We start from the raw sequence: 27,462 nt of genomic DNA on the forward strand, positions 1-27,462 counted from the left end.
CTTGGCCAATGAGATACACCTCATTCCTAATCTTGAGAATATGGTGATGAGAGTCCAAGGAAGCAGTGGCAATGGCACAAGTGTCCATCCAGTTCTCACAGGTTTTTTTCCAGCCCAAAACTTCAGAATTCTCAACAATTCTAGAATTTGCTTGGTATCCTTCTAATAAGTCCTTTTGTGGTTAAATATGCAAGTTAATTTCTGTTTTCAATCAAGAATCCTGACTGGTAAGGAACAGGTACATATATGGATGCCGAGGAGATATGTGGCTCTATCTTCTCCAGAACTGCTAGCCTTACGTTGATGTAAGACAGGAGCTGTTGGTCAACTCCGTCACCATGTGGAGAGAGCTTTCCTGAGAATGAAGCTGTGGTGTACAAATTCTAAGATGGGCCTGGTGATCCCTGATTCCTAGTATTCTCGCCCTTCATAAATCCTTTCTCCCTGAGCATGGATGGGACTACAACTTGTTTCTAACCAATAGAACAGAGCATGCCACTTCCATGATTATGTTACATAAGACTGTAATTTCTGCCTTGCTAGCAGACTCTTCCTTGCTGGCTTTGATGAAGGAAGCTGCCCTATGGAGAGATTCAAGTGTCAAGGAACTGAGACTCTGGCTGACAGCAGACAGCAAGCCTCTCAGTCCAACAACCCACAAGGAACTGAGTTCTTTCAAAATCTACATAAGCTTGGAAGCAGATCCTTCCTCAGTCAAGCCTTCAGACGAGACCTCAGTGCTGACTGACACCTCTGTTGCAGTCTCGTGAGAAAACCTGGAGCGAAAGACCCAGATAAGCCATGCCCAGCCTCCTGACCCACACACACCATGAGATAATAAATGTGTGTTTTAAGCCACTACGTTCACTATAACTTGCTACATGGCAATAGATAACTAATACAGAAGCCAACACAGGAAAAAACAAAAAACAGAGCCAGAAGACAGAGATAGAATCCTGACGACATTGCTTGAGCTGAATCCCAGCACATCTGATGTCTCTGAAACCCTAAAATGCACCACTGGAAATTTTAACTATGTAAGCCAATAGAGGTCCTTTTCTTTGATCAAGTTAGTTTGAGCTGGGTTTCTTTAAACTGTAACTAAAAGAACCTCGATTAAGGTGTCCAAAGATGACAGAGGCAATGTAGAACCAACAGATCTCAAAGTCTCAAAGAGAATTCTGCTCTACACTATTTCAGTTCCCGTGCTGGCCAAGACTCCAGGTGGAATGGAGGGCTTGAATATTCTAATAAAACTGTCAGAAAGGATGTTACCCCACTAAAGAAATATTAACCCAGATGTTCAAGTCACTATGAATTTCCAGAACCTACACCCTTGAACTAGATACAGCTCCATTCGTCATGTGTGGGAGAAATAAAAATAATATTGCAAGAATTAAAGGAGAAAATACAGATAAAAGTGTCCCATATAATGTCTAATACATTGTAGGTATTAAACAAAATTGTGAGTCAAAATCACCCACCTCACTTTTTGAAACTGAAAAACACTATTTGCAATTACTCATTTACTATCTCTACTCAAGAGCTCTTTGAAATCCATAGATACTTCTATCCAGTAAGGTGTTATTCTCAGGGACTCTGATGTGCTCAGACTTGTGTGAGCTCCATCAACCCTTCTTCTCGTACCCACAGAAGACAGCTCAGGGGCACTGAAGTGGTGGCAGCTCTTCCAAGGAGCCAGACACTGATTTCAGGACCTTCCTGTGTTGTATTTTTAGTCCTCCCAACAAACCCATGAGACGGGTACTGTGACTGGCCCCACTTAACTGATGAGGAACAGTAGAAGCGGCACTCAATAAGTGTGTGTTGAAAGGAGAATTGAGTAATGGATCCATCCCCAGTACCCCCTCACTGATGGATACACCTTCTGCCTGCCTTTGCTCAGCTTCTGTGAGTCTAGGACAGCATAAGTAGGATGTATGATCTGCAATGAGGAACATGAGAACAAGACTCCACATATATAACCAGGAGCCATATAATTGTTCCCGTGACACAAGTCTAACCATATAATGGATCATGTTTTACCCACAAAACACTTCCAAAAAATGAATTTATCTACTCTGATTTCTAATTTGCACCTCTCAACAAACTTTTTCAAGAAACAACGTGTGCCTTTTTCAAATCTACTGAAAGATTTGTTTCACCAGGTGGTTTTAATCTTCTTTACTATTTTCTAAGAACTTCTGCCGCCTGTTCCCCATCCAATCTTTTTTTTTTTTTTTTTACTGTCGATTCTGCACTGAACCTTAAGAAAACTCAACTGAAACTGACATGCAAAAATCTATGAAATCCAGATCAAAAGGGGACCTCAAGCCATCATTAAAAACGAAGACCTCTGAGGAGGATCTTAGAATAACATGGACCACAGGAAGAACACCTCTCTCATTTGTTGGGCAGTCCGCCTCTACCGGACAGGGAACAACAGCTCTCATGAGTCTTTTCAGACTGAATACAGCAGTGCCCCCTGGTCCATGATTTTGCATTCCAAGGTTTCAGTTACCCAAGGTCAACCGTGGTCCAAAATTGTTAAATGGAAAATTCCAGAAATAAACAATTCATAAGTTTTAAATTGTGTGCTGTTCTGAGTAGCACGATGAAACCTGTCACTGTCCTGCTCTGTCATGCCCGGGGTGTGAATCATCCCTTTGTCCAGCATATATGCCTGTTAGACACTGAGTAGCCATCTGGGTTCAGATCGACTGTCACGGTATCACAGGGCTTGTGTTCAAGTCACCCTTATTTTAGTTAATAATGGCCCCAAAGCACAAGGGTAGTGATGCTGGCAATTTGGATCTGCCAAAGGGAAGCCATTAAGTGCTTCCTTTAAGTGAAAAGGTGACAGTTCTCAACTTAATAAAGAGGAAAAACTGTACGATGAGGTTGCTAAAATCTACGATAAGAATGAATCTTCTATCCATGAAATTGTGAAGAAGGAAAAAGAAATTTGTGCTAGTATTGCTGTCACACCTCAAGCTGCAAAAGTTCGGCTATCATAACGTATGATAAGCGCTTAGTTAAGATGAAAAAGGTATTAAATTTGTACAATAAGATATTTTGAGAGAGTTAAGTTTCACATAACTTTTATTACAGTATATTGTTATAATTGTTCTATCTTATTATTGTTGTTGTTCATTTTTTCTGTACCTAATTTATAAATTACGCTTTATCATAGGTATGTATGTAGAGGAAAAACATACATATAGGGTTCAGCACTATCCATGGTTTCAGGCATCCACTGGGGGTCTTGGAACGTATCCTCGGAGGAGAAGGGGGGCCTACGGTACTCAGAATGAGTCAATCCTGTATCATTTGAAACATCGTTACAAACAATGTGCATTAAATAGTGTATAATCAGTATGCTCAAGACACTGATAGCAATCATGTGTGGTGTACTCAGAGAGACACGGGAGTGGAATTTATGAATTTTAAATGAACTTTTACTGTTTCTTAGGGCAGATCTTTAAAATTACTGCTACAATGCAAAAAGCTTAAAGACAAGTGTTTTCACCCTTCCTGTGTCTAGCTATAACCCTCCAATCACTGTGGTTGTGACTCGAGCCATTTCTCAATCCCTGCAAACACACCTTAAACCTTTTGCCATGAAAGCCATTTAATGCCTAACTCTGAGATTCTCAGATTAGAGATCTGGTAACTCCAGAACATGACTAAGACTGCTGTTATTAGTGTAAAATACCTGGGGAAAACAAAACCAAATACGAACCATAATAATGACCATGATGAAGGAAAAAATTCTTCCGCTTTCAGAAAAACCACAATTCTTTATTGGCAGGAGGAAGAACTGTACAGAGGACCACACATGCCACTTAGCTTTTCCCCATAAATAAGTTTTCCTGGGTAAGATCAGGAGAAATACAAGAGGAGCAATGAGTCAATGAGAAATGTGGCGAAGACTCATAATAACCTATGATCCTTACTTTTTCACTCCCAATCAGACTCCTGAATTAAGGAGGAGACTTAATATTCCACAAGGTCACTTGGCCACCACCTATCCGGGTAGGCAAGCTCTTAGGAATCTCACATTTATTCAAAGTGAACTGTCTTCCACGTGGACTCTCCCCTCATCCCTCACTCAGCAGCACACAAGAGGGAAGAAAAGGGGAGGAGGCTGCCATAAGTCAGTCATCAGGTTAGATAAACCAGACACGGCTCCTATTAGAAACCTACCATAAGTACACATGTGGTACCTGTGTTGAAATGACTTTAAGGCAATTCTCTAATGGGAAAATGCAAAACAACAAACAAAAAAAGAAACATTAGTAACAGAAAATTTCCATCAACACCATACTGGTTATTAGTAAAAAGATGTATCGGATAGTGTTCATTTCTAATTCATAGACTCTACTTGTATATTCAGTACAAAAGAGCATTGCAAGTTTATAAGGCCATTTTTCTGCCGCCTGCATGGTACTGAATTATTTAAAACTCATTTGAAAAACACACACTCCTGACAGTTTTTAAAATATCGTTTGACAACACCGTTTTCAACATCTATAAAAATATGTGCTAGAAAAGCAGACTCTGTACACTCTGTCTTTCATTAGCAAGTCCTGAAGTATTTTTACCCACTGGTGCATCACACTTCACAAAATCACTTCAGAGGAATAGGAAGTAATGTGAGCCTTTGTTCAGAGTTCAAGTTACTTGGTTTATATCATACAATGAATTTATATCACCCTCAAAGTAAAATTAACTGCTTCATCAAAATCTGCACAATGTCAGTTACACTGGGACATCTTCCCTCAAAAGTTACAGGATCGGGGCTTCCCTGGTGGCGCCGTGGTTGAGAGTCTGCCTGCCGATGCAGGGGACACGGGTTCGAGCCCTGGTCCGGGAAGATCCCACATGCCGCGGAGCGGCTGGGCCCGTCAGCCACAGCTACTGAGCCTGCGCGTCTGGAGCCCGTGCTCCGCAACAAGAGAGGCCGCGACAGTGAGAGGCCCGCGCACCGTGATGAAGAGTGGCCCCCGCTCGCCGCAACTGGAGAAAGCCCTCGCACAGAAACGAAGACCCAACACAGCCAAAAATAAATAAATAAATAAATAAATTTATTTTAAAAAGTTACAGGATCTAAGCCCTCATAAACTGACTCAGTAAGATCTCATCAAATAAATTCTACAACTTTGGATGCAGTACTCATGTTGGAATACACCTCAGAAACTCAAAGACCTTTTAAAGATTATATACCAATATTGTTTGGATCATAAAATCTCTATAATGTTTTCTTTTAAAAAGAATTTTTGGGTTTAACAATATTAGTCTAAAACTTTAATTATAAAAAAAAGAGTGATCTCTTAAAACAGAAAAAAAATTTTTTTAAATAAATTTATTTATTTACTTTTGGCTGTGTTGGGTCTTTGTTGCTGTGCGCGGGGTTTCTCTAGTTGCGGCGAGCGGGGGCTACTCTGCTGCGGGGCACAAACTTCTCATTGTGGTGGCTTCTCTTGTTGCGGCGCACGGGCTCTAGGCGCACGGGCTTCAGTAGTTGTGGCGCGCGGGCTCAGTAGTTGTGGCTCGCGGGCTCTAGAGCGCAGTCTCAGTAGTTGTGGTGCACGGGCTTAGTTGCTCCGCGGCATGTGGGATCTTCCCGGACCAGGGCTCGAACCCGTGTCCCCTGCATTGGCAGGTGGATTCTTAACCACTGCGCCACCAGGGAAGCCCCAGAAAAAAATTCTTTATGAAAATATACATCCTTTTAGAAGTTGATTTAGCTTCCTCCATACCTACTTACATCTGCTTTTTCATATCTACTGTTTCAAGTTTTCCTTCTAGTTTTCTTAATTAAACCTGCCATAGACTTGCCCATTTGATTCGTCTTTTTAAAGATATGGCCCTCCAATTAGCTATCATCTTTTTCCTTTTTATTAAATTTTGCTTTTATCATTATCAATCTCTTCATCCTCTAATCTTGTATTTATTCCTTTTCTAGCTTCTTAAATTGAGGACTTCATCTATTTACTTTTTAAATTCCTTGTTATATTATAAAAAGCACTGAAGAGTTTGACATGGAGTGCTCTCATTGTTCATTTCTAAAGGTGTTTTTTTTTAATTTCCTCTTAATCATGGAGTTATTTAAATTTCCAAGTGATTATGAATGATTATTGGAATTGGTTTTTTTTTTTCCTTTTACTCATATTTAGTTTTTAAAGTCTTTATTATTACTTTGTGATCAGAGAATATGGCCTATAAAATCTCTATTTTTAGAGGTGATTGAAGCTGCCCTTGTAGCCTGGTACACAGTCCCTGTTTATATTACCTCATGTAGGAATGTGTGGTCTCTGTGTAGGATGAGGCTGGGCCGACGGGGCCAGGCACTGCTGGGCACCGAGGGGCACTTCAACCATTCTAGCCCCCTTGTTGAGCTGCCTCTCAGGCCTCCTGAATGCTGTTTTCTTTTTTACCCATTTGAATTGACTTTGCCTTCTAACTCAGCACTCAGGTTTTGCATCTGACTTCTTTCCTCTCTAGACTTCTGAACTCGGGTCAGTAACTCAACAATTTACACTTTGCCTATTATCTGTAGTTGGGCCAGACACCCCAAACTGTCTTTATTCAACAAACATACACTTTTGAGTAAGTGTGATGGGCCAAGCACTGTTTTAGACACTGGGAATACACAGCAAACAGAAGAGACTATAGCTCTGCTCTCCTGGAACTTGGGAGGCACAGGTAAGTTAAGACTCATGAAAATATGCTACTGTTAATATGTTAATAACTCAATTTTTCCACTGTAAATAATGCATGCTCACCATAGAGGATCTGGCCAAAAAAAGTTAAATAAAAACAATAAATAATTCCATAACGTTAACAACTAATAATATTTTTATGTGCTTTTCTTAGTCCTTTTGGTGACTATTCTTACTTTGGAAAAAAACTGAAACCACATCATATAGTAATACTCTGTATTCTACTTTCTACCCTTATCTTTTGCTTTTTTTGTTTTTTTGTTTTTGGCTTGCTGTGCTCAGCTTGCAGGATCTTAGTTCCTTGACCAGGGATTGAACTCAGGCCCACGGCAGTGAAAGCATGGAGTCCTAACCACTGGACTGCCAGGGAACTCCCTCTATCCTTATCTTGATGATCTTCCAATTCCATTAAAATAATCTCTGAAAATAGCATTTTAATGGCTATATAATATTCTGTTACAACATGATTTATTAAACCACTTACCTACTACTAGATATTTAAGTGGTTTCCAATTTTCCAATTTTCCAATACTTCATGACAATAAATATACTTGCGTCAAAAAAAATTTTTTTGTATTTACAGTTATAATTTGGACAATTTCCTAGAAAGGTAATTACCAAACTAAAGGGTATAAACTTTTTACAGCTCTTCATACAGATCATCAAATTACTTTTCAGAAAGTCTGTACCAAGATACAGTCCCATCAGAAGTTTATGTAAACTCCCATTTCACCAAACTCTTAACAACAGTAATAATTTTCTAATCTTGTTGGTTTAATAAGTAAAATAGCTTACTATTTTAATTTTCTGTATTTGGTCAACAATGAATTTTTATGTTTTACATTTATTAGTCACCGATTAATTTTTTTCTGTACATTGTCTATTGACGGACTTCTTTCTTGCAGTTAGTACTGTTCATCACAAAGATATGATCCTCTTTTTCCACATATATTGCTAACTTTTTTGCCTTTCATTTTAATGTATAATGTATTTGGACCTGGAAAAAAGGTGTTGCTTTTGACTTCATTTGAGGTTATATTCATTGTTTTTAGGTTTAGAAATGTCCTCCCAACTCGAGAACTGAAAAATTACCCTCACACACTCCTAGACATTTTTCAGATGCTGTTTTTTAAATCTTCTAAACATAATCTATACGAAATTTGTTTTGGAGTACAGTGAGTTAAATCTATAAGTTTAATTTCTTCCAAATGGTTAAACTATTCTTCAAGTACCATTTGCTAAATAACCCTTATTTTCCCCCACTGATTCATGATGTTATCTTTATTATGTTTGTGGCCTATTTTGCCCTAAAAAGATGTAGGGGAAAAAAGTGTGTCTTAGAATCAAGGAACTGTAGTAATATAAATAATAGAAGAGATATATTGCTAGAAATAAAACTTGTTATTTATTTGACCTGTGTGTTATAAATGACTACAAAATTAAAATGTTCTCCTCTTGAATTCAGAGGGGAACAATGTTCATTTAAAGAGAGATAAATTAGAATCAAATTATTTCATCTCTCATATAAGCTAATGAGAAGCCAACTTTAAATGGAAGGAGCATTCAAGTAGTCTACAGCCTGTTCTCAGCTGGTTATCACAGGATAATTGATGTACTAATGATTTCAATTCATAGCACCGACTGTCTTCATTTTGTATAATTTGAACCAAACCTGAATGTAAATGGAAAACAGTCCTCTTGACTGTTTAACTCCCAAGACTTTTAACTAAAAATCACTTAATACTGCAGAAGAGGAAGGGGGAAATTAGCAAATATAAAGAACTTTCTATTTAAAAGCATTCCTCCTTACACTGAAATGGGAAGAATTAAGAAAATACATCAGAAGGTTCCAGAGATGTGATTTATCATCTTATTGAGAGTGAAAGTTGTGTAACATTTATCTCCAATAGTGTCTCCTGGAAAAAAAAAATTCCAAACAGACCAAAGTGCATATTCTAAATACTCCAAAGGGAAATAAATGTGCTTCACAGGGTTCTTTTTCTTTAATTAAAAAAAATATTAGTAAGAAAAAAAGTCAACTCAAAATAATTGCTACAATTGGTAATTAACTTCTCAGATTAAAAAACACCCTTTTCCTGTAACACACATTATACAGAGCTCTTTAATTTAATAAGATGTACTTACTGATATCACCTTTTAACTTAGAGCATATGACTTTTTTTTTGATTTTTAAAAAATTCTATCTTTTAAAAATAACCTCCAGTCGTCATTACCTGAGACATCCAGTACAGTAAATCCAAGTCTTGCACCTGTCACTAAGTCACCAGAATTGATCATTAACAAGCCTAGTTAGTTAAGTACAGATTGGCTAAGTGCTATCATCCACACACCCACAATTACATCACAGCATGATGGCCAATTAGTTTCAACCTGAGTAGTGAACCTTATTCCAGACAACTCTGTGTTCAACTGGAAAAACAGCTGCTTCCTTATTTCTACCTACTGTTCTTCTCTGCTGTTCTGAGCCAGCCAATTGGGTGAAGCAGGCCTGAAACAAGGTCTGAGTAATTTACAGACAGCAGGAGTCCTCCATGCTGGTGTGCTCTAGTTGGGATGGAAATTTCTCATATCTACCTCGGTGTATGACGTGCACGTTTTACAGTGGAGCCACAGCAGTTCCATTTAAGAGAAGACAAGATGTGTTCATACACCTAAATTAAAACTTGCTTAGAAACCATGCTACATGGCTAACTGAACACTGCTTCTGGGTTACAAGAGGGCAAATAAAAGGAAGTTAATGCGTATACACATGGACATTCAGGAGTGATATCTTATAACTCTTCATTAAAAATAAAACCAATTGTCACCGCCAAGAGGAGCTGCTATGGATTGAATTTTGTCTCCACCCAAATTCATATGTTGAAGCCCTAACTCCCAACGTGATGATATTTGGAGATGGGGCCTTTGGGAGATAATCAGGTTTAGATGAGGTCATGAGGGTGGGATTCTCATGATGGCATGCTCTCATGCACTCTCTCTCTCTCTCTGCCTCTCTCTCTCTGTCTCTCTCTGTCTCGCCCCCTGTCATGTGAAGACACAGTAAGAAGGCATCCATCTCTACAAGCCAGGAAGAGAGTCCTTGCCAGACTCCAACCATGTTGGCACCTTAATCTTGGACTTCTAGCCTCTAGAACTGTGAGAAAATAAAATTCTGTTGTTTCAGCCACCCAATCTATGGTATTTTGTTATGGCAGCCCAAGCTGACTAACACAGGAGCCTAAGGATACATGAAATGTCATGTGGTATTCCAGGTAAGAATCTAGAACAGAAAAAGGACATCACATAAAAACTAGGGAAATCTGAATAAAGTATGGAGTTTAGTTAACAATAATGTGTCATATTGGCTTATCAACTGTAACAAATATACCATACTAATGTTAAGATGTCAAAATTAGGTGAAACTGGGTGCAGGTTATGTGGGAGCTTTCTGTACCTCTTCAATAATTTTTCTGTAAATCTAAAGCCATTCTAAAAAATAAAATTTATTTAAAACATATAAATAAATAAAACCTGTCTTCAATCTACTCCCAAAACAACCTATCAGATCATTTCTTTATTTTCAGTGTAAAAGAGTTTCTGTTCTTACCTATAGTTTAGAATAAATCTTTATCCATTCATATCAGCCAAAAAAAACCCCATAGACATTGTCTAAGTTATTATTTATAGAACTTAAAATTGTACTGTGTACTTAAGGTTTCTTAGTATATGTAATCTAATAAGAACCCCTTGAAATTCAGTATCATCACTCTAACAATGAACAATTACAGCATCCTGAAAATATGCAGAGGACACAAAGACAAATCACAGACAAGGAAATATAACTTACTAAAAAGGAAATAAAAAGTTGTCCCATTTCACTAACAAAAGATGTGTAAATAACAGCAAGAGAATAATTTTTGTTACATATCATATTTCCAAAGACCTTACAGCAAATATTCAGGCTGGCCAAGAAAGTGGGGAAGCAGACACTTTCATGTGCTGCTGGTAGGCTATAAACTAGAACAAACTTATAGAAAGCAAGTTGGTAAAATGTATAAAAGTGCCATGAAGATAGTTCAAATCCATTATTCTAATTCTGGAAATCTACTCTGAGGACATATTCAGATCTGGGAGCCAAGACTAGCAAATAATGCTTTGAGAGACATCCTCACTTATAATTTGGACGATTAGGTAATAACATTAGCATGTAAAATTAGTGACTAGGAAAATAAAGGAACCGCAACAGGAATCATTTTACAGCCGTTAAAACTGAGGCTTTGGAAGAGCCGTTGCTTATAACACATTAAATGAGAAAATAGGAAATATAATTGCGTATAAGGGAAGGGGTGTGTGATGGCAGAATGCTAAAAGTAGTTTTCTCTGGGAAGGAGAAGATGGTCAATTTGTTTTCCTTATCATACTTTATATATTTTCAACTTTTCTACAATGAATATATTGTTCTCTCAATTAGGAGCTGAGAAATTAGGTTACACTCTCATTTAGCTACTGCTTTCTTTTCAGTTTAATTCTTTACGTCATATAACCAGTTGTTAAAAGAAACTGTTACACTAAACCTCTTATAAAAGAAAGAAGAAAACTTAGTAGTCAGGTACAATTCTTTTCTGTTCTTAATGCACCTCCTATTTAGCTTGAAGCTCTTCCTACGGTGGTCAGGGATGGGCCAGCTGCTCAGGACAAGGCTGGGTCTTCTCTCTTGCCACAAACTTGGACTCCAGAGCCAGAGAGATGATTTACACACTCCCTTTCCCTCGAAGAGTTCCAATTCTAGTGGGAGGGAAAGTTCTCTGCCTCGGAATTTCTCATTCTCATCTCGTAAAACCTAACTCAAGGGAATCATTGCTTTGGTGAAGTACTGCTCTCACCTTGCGTTCTGTTCAACTGGAAGCCCTCCTGGAGACAGACAAATTAACTAACTCTTTTACATAACTCATATAACCTTTCTTTACAGGAGTCTGTAAAGGGAAAAGGGAGGAAATATATCAATGGACATCCAAGGAATGCAGAAGAAAAATCTGCTCAGGAGAGTCCTGGGATGTTGATTCAAACTGAAGTCTTTAACAGGCTGTGAAAACATGTTTCCGTGAAAGAAAACAGAGGTGAGTATCAATTCTATATATGCAACATTTGTCATCCAAGTTTAGTAGAAAAATGCAACTGTCCCAGTAGGTACAAAACAAAAGATGTAATTGTGTAATATAACTTCTTGAAAAACAACTTAACCTGCCCTTGAAAACAGGAATCTCAGACAGCAGCCCTCTCTCCTCTCCATGGGCTGCCATAACACGGCCCCAGCCCTGAGAAGACCACAGTTCCTGCTTAGCTCTCATCCATCAGGCCATTTTTGTCAAAGGAGCATTCTCTCCAAAGCACAATTAAGTATCACTGGATTTATCTATTTGTCACTTGCTTGCTTACACAAACTGCCAATGTATATTTTAACCCTATATCCATTCAGGTTTTGTTTTATTTTCTAAGTTATTGAATACGTCTACATTTAAAAGGCTTGGAGAGGAATATTATACTTTTTGCGAAAATGTGTTAACTTTTACACTTCATTGTCTCCTTTGCTCTAGATAACCCCTTTCTCTTGAATTCTCAAAGGATTTTTACGAATAACTTTGTTTATAACTGAACAACCGTTACTAGCATTTCTGGTTTAGGTGAAGTCTAAATCTGTTAGCATACATCTCCAATATACAGACAGCTATCTTGAGAGCTCACTCGGTCATCGATAAGCCTTGTAAACTAACACTTATTCTAATGAAAGACAATGAATTAGTAGAAATCTGGAGTCACAGCCTGTTCGTCTCATTGCCACCAAAGACCTGGCAATCTAACCCTCTTTCGCTAAAGGCAATAAATGTCTCTGATACCATAAATGTATTTAACTCTAGTTTAAGCAACTAGTAGCTGCTTTAAAGCAGCACCTCCCAAAATTTTTGTACTGTGTCCCACAATAAAAATACATTTTTAGAAATATAGCACACACACACATATAGCTAAAACAAAAGTTCCTTGAAATAATACCCTTACCACATTCAACACTAATCCACCTTTCTCTTTCCTTCCCTCCCTCCCACTCCCCTCTCTTCCTTCCTTCCTTCTTTCCTTCCTTCCTTCCTTCCTTCCTTCCTTCCTTCCTTCCTTCCTTCCTTCCTTCCTTCCTTCCCTCCCTCCCTCCCTCCCTCTCTCTCTCTCTTTCAAACGCTGGTTGTGACCCACTACATTGATTTCAGAACGTTTTAAAGGATTAGAACCCACAGTTGCCAACCACTGCTTTAAAGCCCTGCTACTCGATGGGTGGTGATGTTATGACTCGCGATACCACAGCATCTCAGCATGGATTCCTCCCCAGGCCTCCATCCTCGGCTCCCTTCCGCTTTCCCTCCGCTCTCCCCCCACTGCACAAACACTGCCCTTTGTACTCCTCTGCTTTTCATTCTAGTTTCCCTTTTTCTTCATTCAACTCGTTGACATTACGTAGAACAAATCTCCCCAAATGAATGTAGTGACATAAAACAACACTTGTTTTCTTCCACTCACAGATTCTGTGGGTCAGGAATTCAGAAAGCACAGGGGGTGACGGGTCTCTGCTCCACAATGTTGAGGCTGAGGGGACTCATGGCTGTATCTAATGGCCACTCACTCACCTGTCACGCGCCACTTCCTCGTAGCATGGTGGAATCAGGGAACATGGGCTCCACGGGCAAGTGTTTCAGCTCACAAGGCAAGAGACTTCTTGCCTCAGAATTAACATGGCACTTTTGCTGCCATCTACTGATTACACTGAGTCACAAATCCACCCAATTCAGGGGGAGATGCACGACCCCACCTCTAGGTAGAGTGGCAAAGTTCTAAAAGAACATGTGGAACAGGAGACGGTGTTACCGTCATCTTCCAAATTGTTATTCCCCAACCTCAGTTCTAATTCCCAAGGCAAAAATCCAATAGACTACTACGTAGCTAGATCCATAGGGGTGTCAACTGACACTCAGACACAGTGTATGCCAGCCAAATGCACTTTCCTTTTATATTCCCTATCTCAGTACTACTGGGGAAGAAAGAACTGTATGTTGCATTTTAGATGAATATGCCAGAAGCACCTTAGCACAAAATGTAAGCAGACGCAAGGAGAGAACTGAAAGTAGGACGGGAGTTCCCTGCATCTAAGGAATTCTGTCCTGCGTGGAACACAGGCAGATCTTATAGTCAGTCCCTGTAATGAGAGTGACAAGTGGCCATTCTCCTTCAGACAAAGTGTTAACAGTTCATGCTAATTAGCAACTGTTAATTAGCAATTTCAGTGGTTATACAATATATGTTCTAACATACTTCACTGCTTCCCTTTCTCTGCCATCCCTGACTGCATGAAGCTCCCCATCTTTCCTTTCATACAAGCTAAGAAATGGTCAAGAGTAGTGCTAGAGAGGCAGCATGAGAGCTAGGAGCAGCGATTCTCAAAGTGTGCTCCATGGGCCACTGGAGGTCCCAGAGGCCCTTCCAGCAGTTCATGAAGTCAGAACTATTTTCATAATAATACTGAGGTATCATGTGCCCTTTTCCACGTGTCGACGATTGCACTAGTGGTATAAAAGCAACGGTGGGTCCAACTGCTTGTGCCTTGGCTGCTCGAATCAAATGAATCAAGGCGGTGACTCCAAACAGTACCAGTAGTCGCTGTATTTTTCACAGCCACACATTCACATTTAAAAAGAAAAAAGAAAGTTCTACTTAAGAATATCTTGATAAACAGTAAAATTTTAATGTTTAAAATATCAATAGTAGTATACATCTTTTTCATACGCTGTATACAAAATGGGAAATTTGCATAAAGCACCTCAACTCCATATCCAAGTGAGATGCTTGTCTCCAGACGAAGCACTAGTGTGCTCGTTTGAACTGTGAGATGAACTAGCCACTTTTCGTGGACCCTCCCCCGCCATGCCTGCTTGAAAGAAAAACTGACAGACCATGGTTAAATAAAGGGAAAATGGCACACGTTTTCTCAAAAATGAACAATGTGAGCCTTCAAAAAAAACAACTAGTGATATCTATTGTCAATGATAAAATTTGAGCTTTAAGGTGAAAATGAGAATTTCGGAATCACCTCCCCACTGTGCCACCTTGGGAGCGGGGTCACGTCTTTAAACACAACCACCTACCAGGGCCCCAGGACATGCAGGGAAAGTAAAAGACCATGTGAGGCAAAGACGTCACTGAAACAAGGGACACACGAGAACTGTGAAAGCAAAAGCCCCAGCAAAGGAGTGCGATTACTTCACTCTGCTGGTCAAGTCCATACCTCTCACAGTGCTGGCTGAACGAACGGCTGGCTGTTTGGAGTGGCTTCCCTCCATAAAACTCCCTAACTGGGGAAATTACTAATTCTGTGGCTTTCATAAATCACAGAGGTCCACCAAATGTTTGCTTGGCAGGTTTTTTTTTCTCCCAAAGGGCAGCTCATTAAGTCCGTCGATAAAGCAGGCTTTGTTGTAAAGATTCACAGTGTTTTCCCAATGAAAACTCTAATTGACAACCACCAGGAGGATAACAAGGCAGAGCGGAGAGAGCTCTGGTTCCCCCCATTCTTCCAAGATCCATCTCAAAAAGCACGCCCCTCTTAGGTTTCCTGGACCAGTGTTCAGCTCCGTCTTTAACGGACACATGCATAAGTAGATGCCTGGATATCAGAAGTTTATCATTCAAAGTAGTCAAATCTTAAAAACCAAAAGATTTAGTCTTTCAAACTTCAAAGGAAATTCCATTTAATTCCCAAGCTCAGAATATCAGGTCCCTCCACGCAGAATAAGCATATTACATAAAAATGCAACCATCCTTTTTCTATGTAAAGGGGGGGGGGCCCTAAAAAAATAAAATGCACGATGGAGTCTTCAGAAATAGTTGCATGAGACTATTAAAGGCACTGCTGTTCAATGGATTCATTATAGAATAAAAGTTCAAGTACCAGAGAGAGTGATTTTCATATGAATGTTGGGTGTTGCCCTCACACACAAGAGTCTCTGGTCTACACAGAAAACCAAGTCACATCAAGCAAGTCAGGGAGCTGTGAGTGACAAGGTATAGAGAGGGCTGTTCAGATAAGGGACAGACATTACTGGACCCTTTTTCAAAGAAAACTTTGAAGATTTTGTTAGGCTTTCTTCGTGGAACTGTCACAAGATAACAATACAGTTGCAAATGAGTGGCGTTCAGTGGCCACATCACTGCCTTTTACAGACCAGCTGGCAATGGCTGCCCACGATGGGAAATTAGCATTAAAGAAGGACTCAAGGTTACTGGGCTGACACACAGCCCAAGGAGAATACTCTCAAATAAAGTACGACACCCAACGCGGTCACACAAATCGAAAGCTGAGAAAAAAAGCTCCTGTCTGAAAAGAACAGCAGCAAAAAAATACCCTCCTTACTTCTTTCTGAATCTTCCTGAATCTCCCCCTTCTCCAAACAGCGTCCAGGTCCCCGAAGTAAAAATAAATGAGCAAACCATGGGCTTCCAGGTGCATTATACAGATTAAGAGAAGTGCAGCTGGTGGAAGAGGTGGGAAAATAACACAATTCACTCTCTTTTTTTCTGAACAGAAAGTAGAGAAAAGAACCAAAGCGGAGAAGCACGGCCCATCTCACCCCCATCCCCCCCCCCCCCCCAGAACACCCAGGCCAGGAGTCCAGACGCCTGAATCCTAACTAGTCTAGTGTCTACCACGACACTGCTTGATGAGTCCCTAAACCTTCTGAATTTCCTTGTCCTCGTCTGTAAAGGAAATTCGCAGACATCAGTGATTCCCAAACTGTGTTCCCTGGAGCTCTAGGGTTCTGCGGAGGTGCCTCTAAGGCAGCCAGTGACACAGGGGTAAGGCAAAGGGAGTGGAGCCCTATGCTTCCTCTCCACCCAAAACAGTTCAGAGTTGATCCATTTTCTATATCAAAATTGTGAGGAAAGTCTTTTGTTTAAAGAGTCTACCACCAAGAAAATTCACAACTAAAATGGCTTAAAAGCGTTGGACCAACATACCTTCTGATTTTGTATCTTTCTAATTATGTGGTTTCTGTGTGCCTCTTTGGATTATTGTTATTAGAATTAATTAATTGACAGGCTGGTTAATATAAATCCCCAAATCTGTGTATCAGGTTCAACTTAAAAGGTGAGGAAATGGAAACTCAGATAAGACAAATACATCAAAATCACTCAGCTCAGTAGCTGACGAGATTCAAACACAGGACTATCTGACATTAAAACCATTAAGCTGGATTCTGTCCTTACAGTTAAAGAACAAATTTCACTGTAAAAGACAATTGATTACCTCATTATGACTATAATTCTTTCTCTATGGAATATCAGGTTCTTCATTTGTATTCTCTAAGAGCAAACACTTACCCTGGCGAGATGAAATGAATAGCCAAAAGTTCTGCCCAACAAGCAAATTTGTTGGGTACAGGAAAGCCCAAAACGTTGACAAAGCCTCCAGGGCAATAATGGTTGTTAAGAACTTTCAAAGCAAACAAAACTCCTAAAAGAGGATAAAGAGCATACAAATATCAACAATCCAAATGTGGAGATGATCAACATTTACAAAGAAAACTAACTGAAAGTGAAAATTATTATTCCATTACATCCAACTTTTTGCTTCGAAACATACTCTATTCCTTACAACAAGTCAACCCAGCATTCGGTAGAAAGACAGTCTTCAAGGCAATCATTCCTTTGATGTTTCTTAACACGGAAGTTCATACTGACTTTGAGTATGCTACTAAATATATAACACATAAAATGGGAATAAGACACCCGCAATGGTGCAATACTAAATGCCACTGAACTGTAAACTTCAAAACCGTTCATTTGATGTGATTTTTAACTCAATTAAAAAAATATTATTAATGTGCATTTTTCTAACTCCTATGGAAAGACATATTGAAGGCAGGGCTTATTTCCTTTCTTCTCACACAATCAGATGCATGAGGATGCATCTTAGAGGGAAGGGGTAAGGACGGCAGGGAAAATAGAGGGAAGGGTTTGATCTCCTTCGGTTTCAGGACTATTTCCCTCCTACCCTTCACATGATAATTTTTAGAATACCTATTTTAAGTCCTGATGGCAATTTAGTCCTATGAGAAAAATGTAAAAAAAGAACTAGTGAGGGGGACAAGTGAGAGGCAACGTAATACGTGTTTAAAGTCATGAAGACTGGGTTCAAATCCCAGCTCCATCACTTATGAGGTGTGTAACCTTGAGCAAGTTACCTGACTTCTCTGGGCCTTAGCTTCCTCATCTACAAAATCAAGACAAGGCCACCTCCCTAAGGACCTGTTACATTAATTAAACAGCATGAATTATGTATAAAGACTATCATGGCTCTGAAAACACAGTGAGCATGCCATTGTAGGGTGTGGTGCATTTATTTTAATGGCGTTATTGAGATGCATACCCATCTTTTTAGGGAACTCCCACAAGTACACCAATGCCTCTCTCCCTCGTCCCACCGTAATGGAGCCAGTGCATATTTCCAGGACCACATCTCCTACAAAACTACCTTTGGGCAGACCCTAGTCTCAACTGTCCAAGAGTGAATGATGCGGCATAATGGGAAATAGCAAAATCTATGTCTCTCCTGTGCTCCAATCAGCCTATTCACCAAAATCCGAGCCCCAGCAGAGCTTAGCCACTCAGAATTCAGTTCCCTCACCAACTGGGACCCCTGCTTCAAAAAATGACAACAGCTGCATCTCCCTTACTGTTTTCATGCAGGCTACCTCAGAAATGCATCTGCCTTACCTGAGAAACCCACAGCACAGTTCCTTCTGAAGTCAGGTTCATCCATAAGTTCTGCCAGAGCAAATTCCAAGAAGAGGTACACCACCCCAGTGAGTAGGGAGAACGTGGTGATGACGTAGGCAAACCATCTACTTCCTAGTCTTCCTTCCAGATGAATTCCTTTCCAGAGCATGGATGCCATATTGAAATACAAGTGCCAATCATCCACATGGTGAAGAGGGGAAAGCAGTAAGCGCTGCCAGTCTTTTTGCTGGTAACACTTCTCCACGCTAAGGCAGGAGCTAAGCAGCGGCTTCAGAGGATTCAAGAAGAACCAGATGTTGAGAGCCAAAGTTGCTAGGGTGACAGGTGGAATATTGCTGATCCCAACGTGGAAGATTTGAGAAAGGAGCAGAAGCAGCCCAATATTAATTCCTCTTGACCTCCGCTGCATGGTTAGATATCAAGCCTGTGACGGGAAAATGTGGTCAGACGCGAGGAATCTGGGAAGATACAGAGGCAGCTGAGCCTAAGATGTAAAATAAAATGTACATGAAAATCCATCAATTAAGAATTAGGACAGTGACAAGACGTCCTCACTTAAAGATGGGCTTACATTATGTATATCTCACCTCCCATCTAACAGAAGCATTATTTTCTGTGTCTTCCAGAGTAACGCCCAGGACACTGGCTAATGTCCCTCCTCATTTTACATCCTAAATGAGAAATGTCATCCCAGATCCCAGTGGACCACTTAATGGATGTGTATGCTTTTTCTGACAAATATGCCAGGAAAATGTAACTTGTCTTCCTTATAAACAAACTTATAACCTAACCAAAAAACATACAAAGACAGTGCACAAATATTTAATAATTATTCCTTCTCAGAATGCTGGAGAGAATTCTTCACCCCCTTCACTTTTTTAAAGAAATATTTGGGCTTCCCTGGTGGCGCAGTGGTTAAGAATCCGCCTGCCAATGCAGGGGACACGGGTTCGATCCCTGGCGTGGGAAGATCCCACATGCCACGGAGCAACTAAGCCCGTGCGCCACAACTACTGAGACCGCGTGCCAAGAGCCCGTGCTCCACAACAAGAGAGGCCACCGCAATGAGAAGCCCGCGCACCACAACGAAGAGTAGCCCCCGCTCGCTGCAACTAGAGAAAGCCTGCGCACAGCAACGAAGACCCAATGCAGCCAAAAATAAATAAATTAAATAAATTAATTAATTAAAAAAATTTTTGATTTTGATATATTAGATAGAGTCTGCTCCAAAGTTCTTCAACATTAGCAAGCAAGTCTTAAAATGCAAGCATATATTATCTTCTGTTCCATATTGCCAGATGTCAACTGCTAGACTGCTTTATTTTCAGAAAAATTTCCACTTTTAAAAGTTACCTACTATGAGCCAAATCCTGGATTAAAACACAGTCGCTGTCTTTAAGGAGCTCATTTTCTACTAAGAAGTAAACCAACAACTGCCACACAATGTTCTAAATGCAGGGACAGAGGAAGCCCAGACCCAAGGCACACAACTCAGGCTGAGGTGGTCTTGAAGGGTAGACGTAGACTGGATTTACCCACGAGGAAGAGTGCCATGTTCACGGGTCTACTTCTCCATGCCTTGCGCTGGCCTTGTGACCTGCTTTGGTTGACAGAATGAAAAGCACGCGACACTAGTTCCGAATCTAGGCCTCAAGATGATTTGCAGGCTTCTGCTCTCTCTTGAAACCCTCCCAGGCAACCATGTGGACAAGTCCGGGCTGGCCTACTGGATGATGGAAGACACATGCTCTAGTCACCCAGATGGCCCTGGCCACTGACCAGCTAATGCCTCAGAAGCAAAGCGGTCTAGCTGACCAGCAGCTGACCACAGATGCATAAGTAAATCCAGCTGAGCCCAGACTAATTTGTTGACCTACAGAACAGTGAGCTAAATAAATGATATTTTACATTAACTTCACCAAATTTTGGAGTGGTTTGTTATACAGCAATTACTAACCAATACAGAAGGTATTTGCTTCAGAAAAGGTCTAGGTTATGCTTATGGGAAGAAGCTAGTAAAGAAAGAGACACAGACTAAAGATGCAAAAGATAAAAAGAATCAAGTCCTTAGAGGGAATAGCCTTGTCCATCATAACAGGAAGGAAGAAGAAGAATTTCAGGTGCAGATATGGGTAAATAGGCAGATTAGGGGACAGGATGCTGAAAAAGTTCTCATCTAATGGTTTTCTGATTTCCCTGTGGAGCTATCTTGGCTCCAATCAAATATTTAACGCACTCTGATACCCTAAAGGTTCTCATTCAGACAGCACATTGGAAAGTGCATGGGCTTTAGAGTAAAAAACGGCTAGATTCCTACTTACTAGCCCTGAGATCTATGGTAAATTACTTAAACTTCAATTTCTTCACTTTAAATTAGAAATAATACCTCCTTCTCAGGATTACTGTTACATGTCTGGAACAAAGTAGGTACTGAATAAATGGTAGCTACTTTTTTCATTACTATAAAGTAATCTCACTTAGGAGAAAAAGTCTTTGCAATGGTAGCATCCTAATAATGAGACTCAAATGTACTCCCCATCCCTCTCCACACAGGGATTCTTACCAACTTCACACCCAAAAGAAACGCCCAAGAAAAAATTATATATATGTATGTGTTATGGGTGTACCCCCATTATTAGCACAACCCCAAGTTTCTTTATTGCCAGGGCTTATTATTATAGCTTTGTAGCACTCTCATGAACTAGAGAACTTAATAAAATTTCAACTGAAAAGCTCCCAGATAATTTTGGAGAAATAGTCTATATTTTTCATATTGATGTTCAGGTTGATTTTCAGATCTCCAACTACTGTGACATGTTTTCAATTCCCCTAGATAATTATATATATGAAACATCATTACCTGTAACAGGAGCAATGGAAAAATATGGTCCTGATCATTAAGTAACCAGCTTATAAGAAATCACAAAATAAACCCTTCAATATCAGTACAGTGTCCTATGATGCCAGGCTATGCACAGCAGAAAATCAAAAATAATTATGTCTTTGCTTAAGAAAAAGTCCCCTCTTGATTGGAATCATTAGTGGTGGAGAGTATAAACAAAAGGAGAGTGGAATTTCCCCAAGCTTGTCTCACACTGTGCACCCAGGCTCACATTAACTTGCTTGACTTCTGCCCAAACCCAAAGGCCCCTTTTCGTTTGCATCCCTTCTCACCTCTGGGCTCTATCTCCCCACTGCTGACTGCTCCTTCTTCCCTGGGACGCTGTGCTCTCCCGCAGGTTCCTGCCTCCTCCCAACTCCCCTTCCTCTGCTTTTCAGTTTCGCTCTATTCTTATTCTACACTATTTTGCATACACTTATGGAATTCCACTCTCATGGTTTCAATAATTCTTTTTATCAGGATGGTTCCCAAATTTATATTTTACAGCTTTGACTTCTCAGATTTCAGGGACATAACCTTGTAGGAAGAATATAGTCCACCTGATCTCTTGATTTCCCAAAACTGAATTAGCCCTCCTTCTTACAGAATGACTATTCAGCCATTCCTCAATCACTCAGTTTTTAAAATAAATATCAAGTGCCAAATGCATGCCAGTCCCTGTGCCAGGCATTAGAGGTACAGCAAAGACCCAAACACTTGCAATCCCGGCCCTAAATGGCCCATTTCTATCATTTCTATTTGTTGAAGGAAATAAAAATACTGGCTGCAGAAAATCACAAGATGAATACAATGATGTGGTATGCTTAATGTAAAGGCAGATAGAGCCATAACCAACGTGAGAAGTGCATAATATATGTTGGGCTCTGTTTTCCAAAAGGCCACTAGACCGCAGTTTTAAGTAGCGAAGATAAATTGACACTATTTCAAACCAGCTCTATGGCCCAGTTTCCTTCCTAATAAGTAACCAAGTCAGCCATCCAAGGTGAGGGATGTAGCCTGTTTGTAACAAGATAACAGAAAATCTAACTGGTTCATGTGGAGATCAAATCTGTAACCTGACTTTGTGGGCCAGGCAGGCACACATCTTACTGTAAGATGAATATTGTTTCATCCTGCCCATAATTACATAGATATTTTTAGAGAGCTGAGCTGTAGCAGAGAACACAGAGGCATGATTCATAAGCTGGAAACCAGTGCAATGTGTTTGGTTTTGAAAGTGACTTGTTTATTCTAACCTGTACTCAGACCATAACCAGTTACACCGGCGCAAGGAAGGGCAGGCTGGTCCTTGCACTCCATCCCCACCCCCCCGCCTTATACACATATCCTCCCCCTCACACTCAACATGCCCCAAACTGAACACTGGACAGTCCCTTCCAAGTCCACCCCTCCTCCTATGTGCCAGATCTCAGGACACAGAATCTCCAGCTACCCAGTTGTTCAGGTTGGAGATACACACAACATCCTCGACACATCCTTCTCCCTCTTCACTCTGCTTCCCCCAAATCCCATCCACCACACTTTGCGAACTCTTCCAAACTATCTGTATCATCTACCTCTTTCTAGCTCTAGAGCCACTACTCTAGTCTAAGCCACCATTATAACTTGCCTGGATTACAACAAACTCTGCTTCTCCTCTTATACCCAACAACCATTATTCACTACTGCTCCGGGTAATTTTTATAAAACTAAAGTTGGATTCCCCTGCAGTAAGCCTTCAATGGCTTATTGTTACAGTTGGAATGAAGTCCAAACTCTTGACCGTAACTACACACTCGTGATTACCACTGTCCTGCCTACCCCTCTGGACTCACCTCACACTGGTCTCTGCCTTTGATCACTATGATCCAACCACCCGGGTGCTCCCACACCGGGAGCTCCACGATTATAGCATAAGTGCTGAGGGCAGAACTATCTATTTTGATCACCACTGAATACCCAGAGGCCTAGCATAGTGACTCATATACAGTCAGTGCTTAATAAGTGTTTGTCCAATGACTCAAGATGAGCATGTTAAATGCATCTACATTATAAAATAAACAAGACTGACTGAAAAGGTCTATGATACATTTATCCCTAAGCATTTTTCCTACAATTGCTGCAACCTTCCCCATAGCACTGTACATATTATTCCACTTATCAGTTAGTTCCAGAAGACTGTTGTGACATTTATCTCAACTTTACAGGAATAAACCTCTGATCCATTTAAAATGTATTAATAGGTTGCTTTGCCAGAACTATTTGATTAAAAACACATGGCATTTTAACCCTGACCGGACAGCTGTTTTGACTTCTACTTCCGCAAGGGCTCTGTTGATAAGAGCTTCCATGGCGTTGTCACTCTGGTGTCAGTAGGTTCCATGAACATTACAAGGTTCACGACAATTTACAAGTTTCAGTGTTACCTGCGGTGCGAGCCACAAGGATTAGAACTACCTAGAAGATGTGGCTGTCGGTTAAAATCTTTACCAAAGACTGCTCTTCTGAAAACGTGGAGAGAGCAAGTAAAACAGAGGGAGGGGCAGGGTGATGAGAAAAAGTAAGAAACCAAACTTCTTTAAATTCGTACTGTAGTGGTTTGTTAAACAGTTACCTTGTCCTGGAAGTGCTCTGTTTATGAGGAAAAAAAACAAAACAAAAACAACATGGCATTTTAATTATGTAGTAATACACACCAGACAGTGCTATGTCAAGGTTGTGACAGAGAGAAATGGAAGACCTCTTGAAATATGGATAGGAAAATTAGCCATATTTACTTTTAGTGAGAAATTAAAAATTAAACAGGTTGTAATAAGAAAAACTAAGTGGCTAGAACAAATAAAAGAAACTGAATTCATAACTTGGGAAACCAACGTGTCTCACGGGGTAAAGAAAGGAATTTTACCAAAAGGGAAAAGAAACTTACTATGATGATTTTCAGTTCTACTTACAAAGCAGGAAATATTTCATCATTATCATTTACCATGGTGACATTATATATCAATTTTCAGTTTAAATGTTCAAGAAGAACTCAGGCCATTAAACTGCAAGAATATGTACCAGTTATAAATTATATTCCCAGTCCGGCATCTGACAGTAACCAAATTAATTTCACATGAAAGAAAGAAACTACAGTCTTAATAGGAGTAATCGAACGCTTTTCTGAAAACAGCCTTCCAGGTCACTAAAAGTGCAACAAATCTTAAAATTATTCATTGAGATCTTTTAAAATTGTGTGAGATTTTTAGTTAAGAATCAAGAAAAGGTTTATCAATACTTATATGAGGTAGATTAATGATATGTCATTATTACTATTTTCATGCCTTTGGAAAATTTCATTTAGGTTCCATATATTTTAAGCATATTCTCTTAAAAAAAAGAATCATAGAGGAGAATGTAGGTTTGTTCAAGTCACTTGGCAAGTATTTATCAGAGGCCTGCTATCACTCAGGTTGAATATTTTGCTAATGCCTGACTTTCCAGATGCTTAAGCATTGATTTTTTAAAATTGAGATATAATTCACACACCATAAAACTCACTGTCTTAAACTCCACAATTCGGTGGCTTTTGTATATTCACAAGGCTGCACAATCAGCACCACCATCTAATTCCAGAACATTTTCATTACCCCCAAATGAAACTCTCCCCACTTATCTCCCCATCCCACCCAATGCCTGGCAACCACCAATCTACTTTTCATCTCAACAAATTTGCCTATTCTGAACATTTCATCTAAATGGAATCATACAATATGTGGCTTTTTGTGTCTGGCTTCATTCACTTAATACTGTTTTTCAAGGTTCATCCACATCGTAGGAAGTATCCATACTTAGTTCCTTTATATGGTCCAATAATATTTTATTATATAGATACACCACACTGTGTTTTTATCCATTTATCAGTTGATGGACACTTGGGTTGTTCCCACTTTTTTGGCTATAATGAATAATGCTGCTATGAACATTCATGTACAATTTCTTTGTAGAAGCATACGTTTTCAGTTCTCTTGGACATATACCTAGGAATAGAACTGCTGGGTCATACGGTAACTCTATGCTTAACTTTGTGAGGAACTACTAAACTGTTTTCCAAATTTTTGTCCATTTTTCATTCCCTTCAGCAGTGTATGAGGGTTTCAATTTCTCCATACTCAAAAACTCAACAATACTTGCTTTTATCCATCTTTTTTATTATAAACATCTTAATGGGTGTGAAGCGGTACTGATTTGCATTTCCCTAGTGACTAATGATGTTGAGCAAATGCTTAAATTTTCAGTGCTTAAAATATAAATATGCATGTTCATAGGTACACGTAACCATAAAGACAAACATGTCCCTTCTCCCAACCTCCCCCCATGCCATCCCCTTCCAAGAAATAGTTTAACAAGCTCTTCAGAAGAAAGCTTCAGAAAGAAAGATGAAACCATGAAGAAATCACCCAGGTTAAACTGCCAGGATTTTAGCACTACCATCCCCCTGCAGTGTGATGCGTTAAAAGTGAATGTGAATGTACTTCAGTAGCAGGGGCAGGGCTTAGGCCAACACATTTGACTCTAAACCCTGTAAAATCTTTTTGAAAGATGCAGAGGGTTAATATGATTTATCACTTCAAACAAAGCAAAAAAGCTATGGAAAAAGCAGATTGGATATGCTAAACATGAAAACTTCCTCTGCTTTTTAAATTACAAGAGCTGAACAGCAAATTAGAGCATCATAAATACCACATTGACTTGGGCAAAATATTCACAAAACAACTAGATGCATTTTTTTCTCTCTCTTACTGTTTTAGTACAGTCTACCTTCTTTAGGAATGAAATGAACTGGATCATTTCTTCTCACTCCCATAACTCTCTCAGGAATCTTTTCATTCATGGCTTTTCTAATCCAAACATAAGAGACTGTTTTCACCACCTGTTACTATAGGGCCAATAGATGAGAACGCTTTAGTCTAGCACAGTAAGAAAATCCTTTGTTCTTCCAATAACATATCTTAGCACAATTTTATTTTTCCTAAAAGGTATTAGCTTCCTTAGGCCCCAAGAAAACCCAATTACAAAATGCAGATTTTCAAGATATTTTTGAAAATAAGAAAATGGTACAGTATAATATGTATTTGCATTTAGTGGAAAACAAGAATTTACTAACTGAATGCTTGTGAAGTAATTTGTTCCTCTTTTCAAATATATGAATGCATTTCGAAAAGCTTACATAGCTTCAATGTGATCACAGTTGTTAAATGCAATACACAGTTATATCAATAACATGAATTATACTTTTAAAACTTAGTATTTAAATATTAAATGTAATAGCAGATGGTCTGGCTTCACACTGCTGCACTCTGTTCAATTCACCAGAATGCATCATCTACCTGAGTTGATTAGTAAATGGGGAGCTCCGGGGGTCCAGTATGAAATCTGTGTCAGAGCACCATCATCATTTAATGACAAGTTGCACATAAATGACAAATTTTTTCTGGCCATTGAAATCTGTTACATGGCTTCATGAGCTACATTAATGATAAAAATCAAAGAGAAACAGCGTAGGATTCTGTTTTCTTATTTCACGTTAAAGGCAGAGGGATACAAAGAAATGAGGTCAATCGAATGAAAACTGACTTCATGAATAAAAAATGAAAACCGGAATCAAATTATATTAAGAAGCTAATGGGAATCTAGTCCTCATGAATATTGTGACACTCAGTAATTACATTCCAGTATCTATTCATGGAAATATCTACAACTTGGACTCTGTTCCAGAAGAAATTGGGAATTGAGAGCACTTCCCCCTTTTGAAGGCTGCTGAGATCTCCATTCATACGACAGTTCTCCAACCTCATAGACGCCATCATCATAACCATATAAGAAATCGTCTTACCCAGCTAGAGACAACCATTAAATTCTCTCTCAAATACCAATGGGCTAAATCTTTCTGATTTTAAGCTACCAGACCTAGCTTAAACACACAAGACCTAGCTTTTAACACACAAGAGCTCCTCCTTCCTTTTTTCCCCTCATATACCA

At 39.5% G+C, this 27,462-nt stretch overlaps 1 protein-coding gene across 5 annotated transcripts in view; it reads right to left on the reverse strand.

Annotated features, from left to right (window-relative positions):
- RHBDD1 (rhomboid domain containing 1) overlaps nucleotides 1–27,462 on the reverse strand; it is a 115,117-nt gene that overhangs the window by 72,454 nt on the left and 15,201 nt on the right. For 2 of the 5 annotated variants that reach the window (XM_068544319.1, XM_068544320.1), the window contains exons 2-3: nucleotides 18,537–18,984; nucleotides 17,142–17,274 (exon numbers count right to left, since the gene is read on the reverse strand). In XM_068544319.1, coding sequence (XP_068400420.1) covers nucleotides 17,142–17,274; nucleotides 18,537–18,969 — 566 coding nt within the window. In that variant the 5' untranslated portion in view covers nucleotides 18,970–18,984. Of the gene's footprint in view, nucleotides 1–17,141; nucleotides 17,275–18,536; nucleotides 19,045–19,147; nucleotides 19,166–27,462 lie in introns of those variants that run through there. The other 3 variants (XM_068544316.1, XM_068544317.1, XM_068544318.1) reach the window with 2 other exon arrangements.

Source organism: Eschrichtius robustus, chromosome 5, assembly GCF_028021215.1.
Source record: "Eschrichtius robustus isolate mEscRob2 chromosome 5, mEscRob2.pri, whole genome shotgun sequence".
NCBI lineage: Eukaryota > Metazoa > Chordata > Mammalia > Artiodactyla > Eschrichtiidae > Eschrichtius > Eschrichtius robustus.